This window comes from Phoenix dactylifera, unplaced genomic scaffold (genome assembly GCF_009389715.1).
Source record: "Phoenix dactylifera cultivar Barhee BC4 unplaced genomic scaffold, palm_55x_up_171113_PBpolish2nd_filt_p 001240F, whole genome shotgun sequence".
NCBI lineage: Eukaryota > Viridiplantae > Streptophyta > Magnoliopsida > Arecales > Arecaceae > Phoenix > Phoenix dactylifera.
Genome location: NW_024068575.1, coordinates 48,291 through 61,542, shown reverse-complemented (window position 1 = coordinate 61,542; position 13,252 = coordinate 48,291). Strand labels below are relative to the sequence as shown.

The following is a 13,252-nucleotide window of genomic DNA, read 5'->3' as shown; positions in this document are numbered from 1 at the left end:
GTTATACCACACTAATGGGGGTGGCAATTTATGATCCGTCAATTTGACCCATGAACGATCTATTTTAAGCAAGTTTAGATTTGACATAAAACGATTTAGGTCATAAATGGGTCAACCCATCCAGACCTATTTCTTAAATGAGTTGGATTCAGATTTATATTTGTACCCATTTAACTCGTTTTGATCCATTTAATAATTAGATTGGGTCAAACCCAATTATCTAATATATTTTAAATCTGTTTAACTTTTTTAAAAACTTACTTAACTTATTTAATTTGACTCGCTTAGCTTGTTTAACCTGTTTAAATCTATTTAATCCATTAAATATCTATTAGCCATTTAACTTGACTTGACCTGTTTAATAAATGATTATGTAGGTCGAATAAGATTACCTGTTTAATAAACAAATTAGATTTAAATCTAAAAATTTAACCTATTTAATAATTAAACTAAATTATATTGATGAATTTTTGATCTGATTTGCAATCTAAAATTTGCAATTCAATTCATATATGACCCGATCTAACCCGATTGCCACCTCTGATTGTAACACCTGCCTCAAAAATTGTTGCAGCGTGGCGACCCCGATTCGTCAACTCGTAACTACCCATGTGGACCGGTTCAGTCTAAGGAATCCGGTTCAGCGTGGCGACCCCGATTCGTCAACTCGTAACTACCCATGTGGACCGGTTCAGTCTAAGGAATCCGGTTCGCCCAAACCAATGGGTCATGCACCGGTTCGTCCGTTGTCGTACGATGGGGAGCGAAATATAGATCAGGAGATCCAAGAGACGGCGAGACGGAAGAAGTTTCTCCCTACGGTAAGAACACATCAGAAGCGAGAGCGAGGGAGAGAAAGGAGATGTCTGGGATGCATGTGATGAAGAGGATTCCTCGAATTAAATTCCCACAGAGGCATCCTAATCCCCAAGGTCTGATCCCGTTTCTCCTCTCCATTTACCGATTGCATTGCCCTAATCTCTCCTTTTTCTTTGTTTTTTTCTTGATGAATGTTTTCCGTTAAACTTCAAGATTTTTCTTTTCGATTGTTAGGGATTCTTATAGTTTCTTTGCACCCGTCTAATTTGTTTTTAATTTCTGACTGTCAATTATTTGTTTTGATTTCTTTTTTAGGATCATCTACCGCATCTGAGCAAATATTGTTCTCTCAATCGAGTAAGTTTATTTCGTAATCTAATCAAGAAAATTATTTGCTTATATGTGATTCGAAGAAAATTTGATTGCAAGGTTGTTTTGAATTGCTCCATTTATTATTTTTATGTTTGTTGAAGTTTCGATATTCTTGCAAAAGAACTTAATTCGTTTTTTTATGCTTGACATGGCGTCATCTGGATATCTGTTCCATCGCATGCGTTTCGAAACTTTATGGGGATTATTGATCTAGATTGTGCTTTAATTGTCCCTTCAGCAATCTAGTAAAGATATACGAAAAGAAGTACTTGTTTTGTTTTTGCTGTGTTAAGAGTAGGAATTTTTTATAATCAATTTGATATACGAGGGATTTAAGAGGTGGTCCTTGTTGTCTGTAGCATTTGTTGATTGAAGAGAATATCAGTTACGGAGTCTCTATCGGTTAGCCTAGGGTTTAATTATTGGCCTAAACCCCAGTATATAGAAGAAATGACCAATTCCTGCTGGTCTTTTGTTGTTTTTTGCTAATTTTGGTCAAAATATTATGCATCCTGTTCTCTTGCGAAAGGGTTTACTGTCATACTATTGGACCTAGAGTTTTTTTTTTTTTTTTTTGAAGGCTTGATGTGGGTTATGTTTTGAAAGTGTCATTACAAAATCGTGATGTTTTTAACATAAGAGAGAGAAAAAAAAAACCTTGACATCATCTTTTTTTTTTTTTGGGGGGGGGGGGGGGGGGGGGGGGGGGAGGTGGATGTGAATTTGTGTACAAAGCTAGCATTGTTATCCTTGTCGAAGATTTCAAAATGATTAAGCCTCAAAATACAGAATGCTAGAGGGTAAGGTGAAAGGAGCGAGGGAGAACCCTACCTAACCTGAGCAAGCGGTTTGATTTGATCTTCAAGAGGTCGAGTCACCTAGACTTCTTAAGAATAGATCAAAGGTTTCTCATTCAAGGAACCAACTTGAGCCCAGGGGCGGCCCAATGCATTTTGGGGCCTAAGACGATCTCACTAAGGAAGATCTTTTTTTAAAAAAAAATGATGAAAAATTTTTAATAAATGCAAAATACTTTAAAAAATCATTTAAAATATATGGTGAATTATTCAAACCAAAGATTTTAACTAGTTTATGATAATCTGATTGTACCCCTGCCTCATTTTCCCATCTTTCAAATGATAGTACTCAGATTTAAGAAGAATCACTGACTCGACCACATCCAGTGCATTTGAGAATACATGAACCTTCACCTAGTGATTCACCATCATTGCCCAGAGAAAGTAGAGGTCTACTTCTACACGTTCCATCCTCCATTACAGAGAATCATCAACAAGCTAACCTATTTATAAGCAGCATCCACCTAGTCTAGCACAGAGTGTTCTTTTGCAAAATCCTGCACAGGCTGCAGCTTGAAGCCCATTTCCTTGACCCTAGTGGAATACTCATGCACTAGATATAGTTTTGTTGGTATCCTGTTTATGGCAATATCATTGCCTGTTTCTTAATGATGCTAGCATGTTGGCATGGTTTCCTGACTTGTTCCCTGAGATGATGGTTAACATCCGAAGTTTATTTTCTATCTTTGACTTTCCATTGGAATAGTTCACGCAAACACTTTAACGAAAGAGTATTTTATAAGTGAATGGTTTTTGTTTTTGGCAATCAACTCCCTTGCTTCTTAAGCTAAGGACTAAGAAAAAAATTCTTTTATCATTTGGTTTTTCCTTGTTACTTGGACGTTTGATGCTAACATATGTGAGACATTGTGTTATCGCATGGTGGCATGCACAAAAACCTGCAGGTGATTTTGCCTCTATAAAGTAGTATAGAGTAAGCAATTCATGAAGCGAAGATAGTATATGCACCCGTGGATTCCATCTTGTTCGCTTGAACAATTCACGAAAACATATTTGAGAAACTATATTATACGCATGGTTGGCTGGACAGCAGGGACTTTGCTTGTATAGTAGCATGGATAAAAAAATTCTTTTATCATTTGGTTTTTCCTTGTTACTTGGACATTTGATGCTAACATATGTGAGACATTGTGTTATCGCATGGTGGCATGCACAAAAACCTGCAGGTGATTTTGCCTCTATAAAGTAGTATAGAGTAAGCAATTCATGAAGCGAAGATAGTATATGCACCCGTGGATTCCATCTTGTTCGCTTGAACAATTCATGAAAACATATTTGAGAAACTATATCATACGCATGGTTGGCTGGACAGCAGGGACTTTGCTTGTATAGTAGCATGGATTGAAATAGAAGGTCATAGAGCAAAATAAGTTGCGCCCCTGGATCCTAATGCTGTTTTTGTATCTGCAGCATGTCAAAACTTAATGCTTGATTTATCTACTCATCAATTATGTGATTTCATTTTTGCTTGCAGTTAGAGTGCCTAATCAATTTGTTCTTCCAATCATGAATAAATTTTATTGGCATTATTCTCTCTAAAATGTTGAAAATCATTTAAGATTACAAAAATCTGACTGTATGCAAAATTTTTATGAAGAATTAAATATATTGCCAACTATTCAATGGTTGACAAATTTTCTGAATTATCTGCATATAAAGGTATACTTAGTTTCTAAATAACCATTTTCACTAGTTCCAGCATGCAGTTGCGCACACTATAATTTTGCATCTTCTTTATGAGTTAGAATTAATTTCTTTATTAAATCACGCTGTTGAACTTTTTTTTTAAATTATGATTCCCTACGGAGTTATTTTCGATAATTAGCCTGTGAGTGTTTAAAGGCCTGTTCCTGCCCTAATGTTGAAAAGTCATTTTTGTGCAGATTGGCAGGCTTCTGATGGAGGAAATGATTAGATGTTTATATATTTGTATTAGATATTTATATATTTGCTATGTTTGATTTGGTAATAAATAGAAGCATAATATATGGTAGCGGACCATGACCCCATTTGGATTTGTGTTGTTGAAGACCTCTCATAAGGATAAATTTTCCTAATGACAAAATAATGCAGATGCTCTGCAATATTCAAGATATTGCTTTTTGTTAATCTTAATCTTGTATTTCATGAGAATATAAGCGATTGGGTTGAATTGTATTTTTACAATGTAGGGTTTCTTCAGGACTTTGATGCTGCTTATATCAAGTCTGAACATAATTTGGCTTAATTGGAAAATCTCTTTGCAGTCACCATTATTCATTTATTCTACATGTTTCAACTTTCAAGTTAAGAACTATCTGGTCTTGAGCATGAATAAGAAATTGGTTCAGACTGTCTGGGGTTTGTATCACTTATAATGTGCCATGATACCAGTTATGGTGGATTGGTGTATATTATGTGTATCATTAACGGGCTGGTTAATTATATGTATAATTAACATATTTGCAAAGTTGATATATATCCCAAAGTTGCTGAAGTTGTGGCTTGAGAGATAGATCCTGTACAATTGTTAGACCGCTCAGCTGTCTCCATTTCTCTTTTTTTATGCTCTTCTTAGTTCTGTTATATGTATTGAATAAGAAAACATGTTTGTTTTGGTACAAAGAAAGTTGTTTTCATTTTCAACAAATTATGCACGAGATCTTGTTGTTACATTTTTTATTAATTAACTATTCTGTAATCTTTCTTTTCTGTCCACATTATCACAAATTCACAATTGTATTCCATTTATAGATGTGGCATCCCAACCACAATTACCCCCATCATCTGGTGGGATTCCAAATTACCGATTCAAATCAGATGTTCCTGCCCCACCCAGCAACACTGCCATAGGTGGGAAGGCTTCACTCTTACCAAAGCGTACACCAGTCTCAGAGAAAGAAATTGAGGCCATATTGGTACGCTAATTTCCTTTCATGATTCTTTTTCCTTTTTAAGGCACTTCATGATCCGTTTTTCTTTGTAGTTCCTTGTGCTTCATGCAAAGGTCAAAACCTTTCTTATATCTTGTAATTTAGACTACATACTGTTGCAAACACATGCTTCTATGGTGGCTGGAAGCTCAAAATTTCTATGCTTATATTGTATGGATTATACTAATAGCTGAAATTTAGAATTGTCCTCTATGAAACACCTTTCACTTATCTGCTTCCTATGTGGCGCTGAATAGATGCAGCCTTCTGTGAACGGCCCAATCCCTTGCAAATAACACTTACCTCTGAATAGCCACATAGTTAGGGCACATTAAAATTGATATGCTCTTTTAGATGATTAGTCTGATCTTTTTTTTTTTGAATGAGTATATCTGATTCTGATGGGAATTTTTATTTTTTTGGCAGCTGGGTGGCTGCTTTTGACTCTGGATGCTGTCTGTTAGCATCACAGATAAGATTACATGCTGATTCTGTATGTTACTGGAGGTTGATGATTGAATCTTGTGAAAGTATGAAAAAAAACATGGTTCCAAGGCATTTATCAAATGAATACTCCAGAATATGGAGGTTTAATGCATTGTTGTTTCTTTACTGCTGCTCAGAACTGTAACTTTATGCCACATTTGACAATGTCCCTTTGGAATAATTTGCTACTGCCTGTACTTCTCTAAACCAGTTATCATAGTTCTTTTACTTGAATTAGAGGTACGTTCGGCATGATGATGTAAGCTTAGCTTCAAGCCTAGATTGACTCCTTGGAAGGAACATAAAGATATGCCAGGTACAGAGACCAAAAAGTGAGAGGCAGAACTCCTCGTTCTACATTATCATCTATATTTTTGATGGGTTTTTTTTAGTATATTTTATTTTTTTAGCATTCTGCATTTCATTCTAGTATAGATACATGGGGAAGGGTTACTAAAGGAGGAAGGAGGGTGTTGCAAGAGAGTATTCAGACCCGAACAGCACTTGAATTTTAGTATCCATTCTTCCGGGCTGGACCAATTGGACAAGCCTCGTAGTCTATAAGCTTTTCTAGGGCTTGTATATGAATGCCCATTCATTCGATTGATCTAATATGTTCTACATTTATGGTAATTTGGAAGTTTTCATTTTGTTTGGATTTGAGATGGATTTATATAGATGGTTACCCGTGTCGCCTATTTTTTCCTTCTCACGACTAGGCATTTTCATTGTGTATTGGGATTATCATATTTTTACGGTATCCCACCATCGACACAACCTTGTAATAGAACTTTGCAAAACTGTACCCCAAAATAAATTATAAATCCAATATAGCAGCGTTTTCATGTCATGCGGGCTGCCCAGGTCTATGGATTACGGATCATGCGGGTCGCCAGGTTTGAGAACGATGGGCGGCAAAGGCAGTGGACATGGACTTGCGGCTATGCTCTATCCCAATTCCCAAATGTAGTATAAGGTCAAAACAAGAGCATAAAAGGTTACGCCCTAATCACCAAAACATTAACGAATAAATGCTTAGAAGATGAACCTACTTAGAAACTCTTAGTGAGTGGTTTATATGAGCGTATCCATGTTACTAGTCTTCTGAAGCTTGAATGCTGTTTCTAAAGTGGCAAATTATGCTATACACCGCATGCGCCATGCTAATCAGCTCATCTTCTTTCTGTGGGCAATCACTGAAATAAGTGCAGGATGCACGAGGCCCACAGGAAGTTAATGAGGTGATTGACGTGTTGCAAAAAGTTGTCACTTTGTCCAGTAAAATGAGAGCCCAGAATTCTATTTACTTTCTCTGTTTTACTCGGCCAGCTGCATCTATTTACTGCATATATCACTAAAAGATCACGAGCAATAGGCAAATGGGAACGCACATATCGTGTACTGCACTATAGTAATACGGAGTGGCTTTCGCCCCAAAATTTCCGCCAAATGAATTTCTTTAGTTTTGGCGGAGATCCCATGCATCTAAAAAAATTAGTCCTATATACATCTAAGAACGCCGGTTATCTGTAAAATGACACTAGAAGCTAAATGAGCTGCTGGGAGATTCTTATGGAAACTACCTCTCCATCAGCTCCTCTGCTCCTCATCGCCTGGAATTTCACTTGAAGCCCTGCGTACGCGCACGCAGCCCATTCTATTAGACAGACTAGAACCAAAAAGAAGGGGTATTATTTTGCTTCATGCGAGTTACTTGCTCACCCTCGTTTGGCTGGAGGTTGGTGTTGACGGCGACAGCGTGAAGGCAGAGCCTGGCCTTGGGCTGCCAGTCGCTGGGCTGCCCGATCCACGACTTCACATCCAACACCCCTATAACACCACCAACACCAGCAGCAGCAGCAGCAGCAGCTCGTTTTCCATTGCGACCATTACAAAAGATAGGACTGAGGTAGAGATGAGAGTGATGGTTACCGGCGGTGCAGGGAGAGGTGAGGTATTTGATTTCGAAGATTCCCCCGGTGGCCGTGTCGGAGGGCTTCTCGATCCGGTGGATCCCGATGTCCTCGTACTCCCAGCTCCCGTTCCTGTACCCCTCCTCCAGGAACAGCTCCACGTGCCTCGCGTCCAATACCTGCATCGTTCCTGCATGCAAAAAAAAGTAATAATAAAAAAAAGGAGAGCGGATCAAATCACAATGATTGGACTGAAGAATCATATCATCTCGGCCGTCCGATCATCTAAGCCTCTTCCGGCCGTCCAATCTTTTGCGTTATATGTATCAGCCTGACCGTCGTCGCTTGGGAGCGATGACGCACCGTGAAGCCTGGGGGTGCCTTCGTGGACACAGGCAAGATGGGGGTGTGTTTCTTGGCTCGGTCCCATACCTTCGCAGGTGTTGAGGTTGCAGACGGGGCATCGGACCAGCTGCAGATCTGAAACGTCCATTGAGATTAACAGAATCATAGTCGTCCCGTCTGAGGGCAAATCGGGAGATCAAACGGTCCGGATCCGCAGTCCTTGAAATGAGAAAGGATGCAGGGCGGGGGATATGGTACCAGCGAGCCATATTCCGGTTCTGACGTTAGTTAAGACGCACGTGCCGAAGGTCTGGATGGTCCGCTCCGGGTTCCCTTCAGGCTTGGGCAGCTTCTTGGGCAGCACCAGCTTCTCCGTCAGCAGCACAGACGGCGTTTCCAAGACGAAACCGCCGATCCTCATCCAATCTAATGTCCGTCAAAACGACGTCAAATACCAACCGCAGGTAACAGGCCGACGTTAAATTACGGCTGCTCACCTATGTGCTTCTCCTGTTGACGGAAGCAGTACGCGTGGCTGCCGTCTGCGTACAAACGGACACGCGTCAGTTGGACGGTCTGGATGGGTGTTACATGGGAAAGATTCGTACGAGTACGGAGTACCAAAGGCGGATTTGTAGAGCTGCTTCCAGGTGAAGGACACGTGTCGAGGAGGAGGCACCTGGAGGTCGCGAAGGCAGGCGTACTTCCAGATGCTGTCCTCCATGATCAGACGGTGGAACCACCGATTGGTCATCCCCAGCCTCGCCAGATCCTTCCCGTCCAAGTACTTGGCCACCTCCGTCCATATGTCCGCCTCATACCTTTTATTTTTTTCTCAAAGTAGAACAAAAGAGAAAAATAGTAGATCAATTCATTCGTTTTTCTTATTTATTTAATCGAAGACAGTATGAAATCCTTCCGTCCAAAAAAATAGATAAAATAAAAAACTGCGGTTAGCTGACGGCATTCTGCGGACGTCCTTTTGGTTTCAGCTCACTCGCCGCCAAAAGGGGACGGGAGAGGGCAAGTTCGAGAGAGACATGGGGTCGTTGATTTTTTTTTATTATTATTATTTGAATTTCTGGGTTCCCGCTGCTTGGGATGGAAGGAGGAAATACAGTTACGGACTACGACCTGCACAGATCAGACGGCAGGTATTAACTGAGTGAATGAATCGAAGGCTTCTGTCCGCCTACGGAGATGAAGCGGCTCATGGACGGCCCAGATTCGTTTGTAACAGACTGTAAATGGCTTTTTGTGTAACGAGAAACGTAAGCGGGAAGCTTTGAAATGAAGAAAGAAGGAAAAACTAACATCAGGAATTTTCCATTAGATCCATATCTTCTAATCGGCGTCGGTACGTGCATTTCAGATCATTTGCAGCAGGAGCTGCGCCGATCCGCGATATGAGAAAATTTAATCTCGATTTTCCCAACGGGACAAATCGGATCAAAACAGACAAGCTTAAACGGCTTGAATCGATTAGATTTCTAGAGCTCCAGGTCTGATATAGCTTTATACATATAATTTGAATCTAAAACTAAAACTTCTCGATTCACAGATTGTTACACGGATCGCTAGAATCAAGTTGCTATGACCAAGATCAGTAATCTAAGCATGGATTCAGTGGAATTTTATAGTTCTATTAGAGAAACTCCAAGATGAGAGAGAGAGAGAGAGAGAGAGAGAGAGAGAGAGAGAACCAGTTGAAGCCGGAGCGGCAAGTGAGGAAGTTGGGATGAGGAGAGGTGCAAGACGAGATAGTTCGCTCTCTCTTTTTCGATCTCTGGATCGCCCCGCCTCCCCTCTCTCTTTTCCTCGATGGTTGCATCTCGTCGCCTCCTCCTTCTTCTACTTGCCTTTCTCTTTTCCTCGGATCCTCTCTTTCCTGTGAGATCGCTGGAACTCGGGGGAGAAGCCTGTGACGAGATGGCCAAAGACCCATCCCCTCCCTCTATTTGTAGGCGCTTGGAGGGCTACGTTCAAAATTTTAAATAGAAACTAAAACGTAGGAGATCCAAGTAATTTATAGTATCATTGGAGGGCATTTCTGGCATTATGATCAAATTGAGGGCCACGTGCCCACGCCTCAGTTACACAGTACGGCTTCATCTGTTTACTTGATCCAGCCACGTAACAAGATCGTAACGCCTTTAGATTTACAGAAAAAGTACATCTATGTCTAATAGTTTCAAATATTACAGGGGCCCGCAAGGCAAACTCTCGCTCATGATTTCAAACATTATCGTTGCAGCTGTTGGTATTAACGTTATTGTTGTGGTTAGAAATTTGGTCTAGGGTGACCATGCCGGAGTAGTCGGGAGAGCCGCCAGCCGGGATGGAGAAAGAATGACGCCTCTTGCGCTCCAGAGATCTTGCACAAAGCCTCACCAGGGATTCCGATGAGGGCCCTCCAATGCTTAAGTTAGAGTGGATCTTGAGTGGGTTCGAAAGTCCCCATGCGTTACTTGATGTTGGCTATTTATAGTCCATGCAAGGTGTCCAGGTGGCGGAGGTATGGCCTGTCCTCATCATAGGAGGAGATGGCTTTGGTTCGGTGGCGTGCAGACAAAGTTTGCTTGAGGCACACGATTTGAGCAGTCTTTGTGGACAGTATGGTGTTGACAGATGTGACAGGGTACGACTCCTGACAGTAAGCATGGCTGGAGCAACAAAGCATGGCCCCCGGTTGACACGTTATAGCGTGATCAGCAAGCAAGGCATGGTGTAGTGAGGTTGTGATGTACGGCCGCCTGTGCGAGTATGGGCGCGCGCGTGGGTGCGGCGGCAGGCAAGGTCGGGGAGGCCGCGGCATATGCTTGACGAGGTCAGCTCGGTAAGCGTTTGGGCGACGTCGACTCGGTCTTCCTTTGGCCGAGGTCAGCTCGTCCTTCGACAGGATCTGAGGTCGGCCTAGCCTCTGGTCGAGGGGCCCGCGTTATTATAGATACCTGTGGTCGCGGGAGCTTTTTGGGCTCTTGGTCGACTCTACAAGGCGCCCCGAGCCCGGCTCGAGGGGCGTCATTGTAGGTACCTACAGTCGACGGGGCCTCTTCAGCTCTCGATCGACTCTGCAGGGCGCTCTGGCTTGAGCCAGGACGTCATTACTTGGCAAAAATTGGATGGTTCCGCGCTAGAGCAGGACGGACCATTTTGCCTCCCATCAGTTATTACCATCGTTGTTACCACTAGCTTATTAAGCCCAGATATAACAATTCAGCCCCATAAAACTAATCAAAAAAAGGAGAGTAAAACTATGTAGAATATTAACAAAACAATGAAGACATCAAGCTGAGGCAAATTCCTGAAACAAATTTCAAACCTACCCAATTGTATAAACCAGACATCTCCTTTCTTTATCCAGCTACCGTGTGTTTGCTGGGGTGGTGTCTTCTTTCATCAAGTATTTATCCACCTGACATGCTGCTTGCCGGCCCTCAGAGATAGCCCAAACAACCAGTGATTGGCCACGTCGGCAGTCTCCAGCTGCAAAGACTCCATCAATATTAGTGGAGAAATGCCCATACACTGCTTTGAAATTGGATCGGCCGTCCCTCTCCAAACCTAGTTGGTCTGCAATAGTCTGCGAGAATATATTGGTTGAATATAAGTTAGTCCACAGAAGAAAAAAAAATGATATCGTAAAGGGAACTTGATTGGCCGACCCTTTGCTTTCAGCTGCGCGATGAGCCTCGAGGTCGAATTAAGTTCACCTTTAAGTATATGTACATAAGCAAATGGAGTTACTAAATTCTTGCAGTGCAACAAAAGTATGTATCATATGTCTGCTGATCTAACAGCAACCCAAGTAGAAGCAGAGTAATTCAAGGAAGGAGTTAAATTTTATGTTCAAATATGCAGGAAGCGTAGAAAATATGGATGTCAGAACGAGGAAGGTGCAATGACAAAAAAAAGAGGGTCTTAATTAACAAGATTTCTATATGGGTTTCTTGGTGGAACAGGATGAATGGTGAGACAAGGAACAAATGAGGAGCAAGGATGCTTATGCACAATAATTCCGTAGTGCAAATAAGCACTCGCAAGCGGAGCATGAGTAGGTGGGATGAGGATTGTTGCTCGTAGTTAAAATTATGCAAGGAGGTTGATGAAAGGATAATAAAATAAATTACTGACTATTGTGAGTAACGACCAGCGCATACCCTTCAATGGCGAGAGCCCCGTGCACTAGGCTGCCTTTTTGTGGTTGACAACAAGCAAGATTTCCGCATCTAAAATAGCATTCGTTCCTAGCATCATGGCCACATGGATGATTTAGAAACTGATTTTAGCAGAGGTTGGTGGGCGGGCGGGCATGCGCAAATACAGAATATATTCAACTGCATGGATCAAAAACTCGGGAAACAGAACTCGCTGATTCTGGACCAAGAAATCCCATGGCTAAGAGCACCAGATCAGCTTCAATTATTTCCTCTGACCACTTGATTTCCTCAAATTGGAACTTCCCACAAGCATCCTTAACCCAATGCACATGAACCACCTCCAGTGCCTTAACATTTCCATTTCCATCTCCTATAAACCTCTTGGTCTGGACTTCATAAGATCTTGGGTCTTTTCCAAACTTGGCAGCTGCTTCGTGGTGACCATAATCAACACGGAAAATGCGAGGCCACTGCAATTTAATTTATTACAAAAACAATAATAGGATGGTTAGCACAGTTGCATCTGATGTCAGTGTAGTAAAAAATCTTGACGGCATGCTATGTGCGAGAAACCATGGCCTAGTGCAAGTCTGGATCCTCTCCAGTTCTATGCGGGTCCCATGTAATCATAGCCATCCCACAATACATGGATTGCCATGATTAATCAACTGGCCCCCTCCAGTCCAATGCTGAATGAACCAGGGAGGATCAGAACTCTAGGGGAAATACATACTTCGTGCATACAGTGGATTTTCTTGTATAGTTGCATTACAGCAAACTTAACTCTTGTAAGCAGGGGAGGGCCACATTCCTTTCAAATGACCTGAAAATGATCATAAGGAAATTGATTTCTTTATCTGATGGTCATCATGATTAGATCATTCCATTCACTTGGAAAAAAAAAAGGCTTCGACCAAGCGACACCCGCAAAAAGGGCCACCATGAGCATATGCCTAAAAGTGAATCTAGAAATGCAGGGTGACAAACTTGTTATTTAGGTTCAGAGCAGAACCTGAGGCCATGAGTTGCCTGGAGCTCTTGTTCGAGGTGGCTGAGAAAGGAGTTCTAGATTGATAATGCTCGTACAACCATGCCGTATGGACGTCCCTATGCAGTCCGTTCCTGTATCTCCGCCACCTATGACAACCACCTCCTTAGTCCTTTCCTTTGGCAGATATATATCTACCATCTTGTAGGTTGCTATCAAGCAAGCTTTTGGTATTCATATGCAGGAATTCCAAGGCAAAATGAATTCCTGAGAGCTCACTCCCAGGAATAGGCAGATCCCTGGAGGATGATAATGATGACGAGTTGTCAAACCTCTTAAACTTCTTACAATCATACATGATCTATATTATCACATTATA

General features: G+C 41.5%; 2 protein-coding genes and 1 pseudogene across 2 annotated transcripts; 1 reads left to right on the top strand and 2 right to left on the bottom strand.

The window, feature by feature from the left end:
- Positions 1 to 776: 776 nt before the first annotated feature.
- Positions 777 to 5,704, top strand: LOC103702974. The gene is made up of 4 exons (XM_008785647.4): positions 777 to 932; positions 1,135 to 1,176; positions 4,803 to 4,966; positions 5,408 to 5,704. Exons 1-4 carry the CDS (start codon positions 863 to 865, stop codon positions 5,423 to 5,425), a joined length of 294 nt encoding a protein of 97 aa, XP_008783869.1. The 5' UTR covers positions 777 to 862; the 3' UTR covers positions 5,426 to 5,704.
- A 1,160-nt stretch (positions 5,705 to 6,864) lies between these two features.
- On the bottom strand, positions 6,865 to 8,560 carry LOC120108259 (probable F-box protein At3g61730; the record flags this gene model as incomplete). The annotated part of the gene is made up of 6 exons (XM_039121842.1): positions 6,865 to 7,100; positions 7,190 to 7,631; positions 7,744 to 7,860; positions 7,928 to 8,141; positions 8,213 to 8,267; positions 8,347 to 8,560. Coding segments are annotated over 6 exons (1,128 nt in total), but the record flags the coding sequence as incomplete, so codon positions are not given.
- A 2,529-nt stretch (positions 8,561 to 11,089) lies between these two features.
- LOC120108258 lies at positions 11,090 to 13,231 on the bottom strand (annotated as a pseudogene).
- Positions 13,232 to 13,252: the final 21 nt, after the last annotated feature.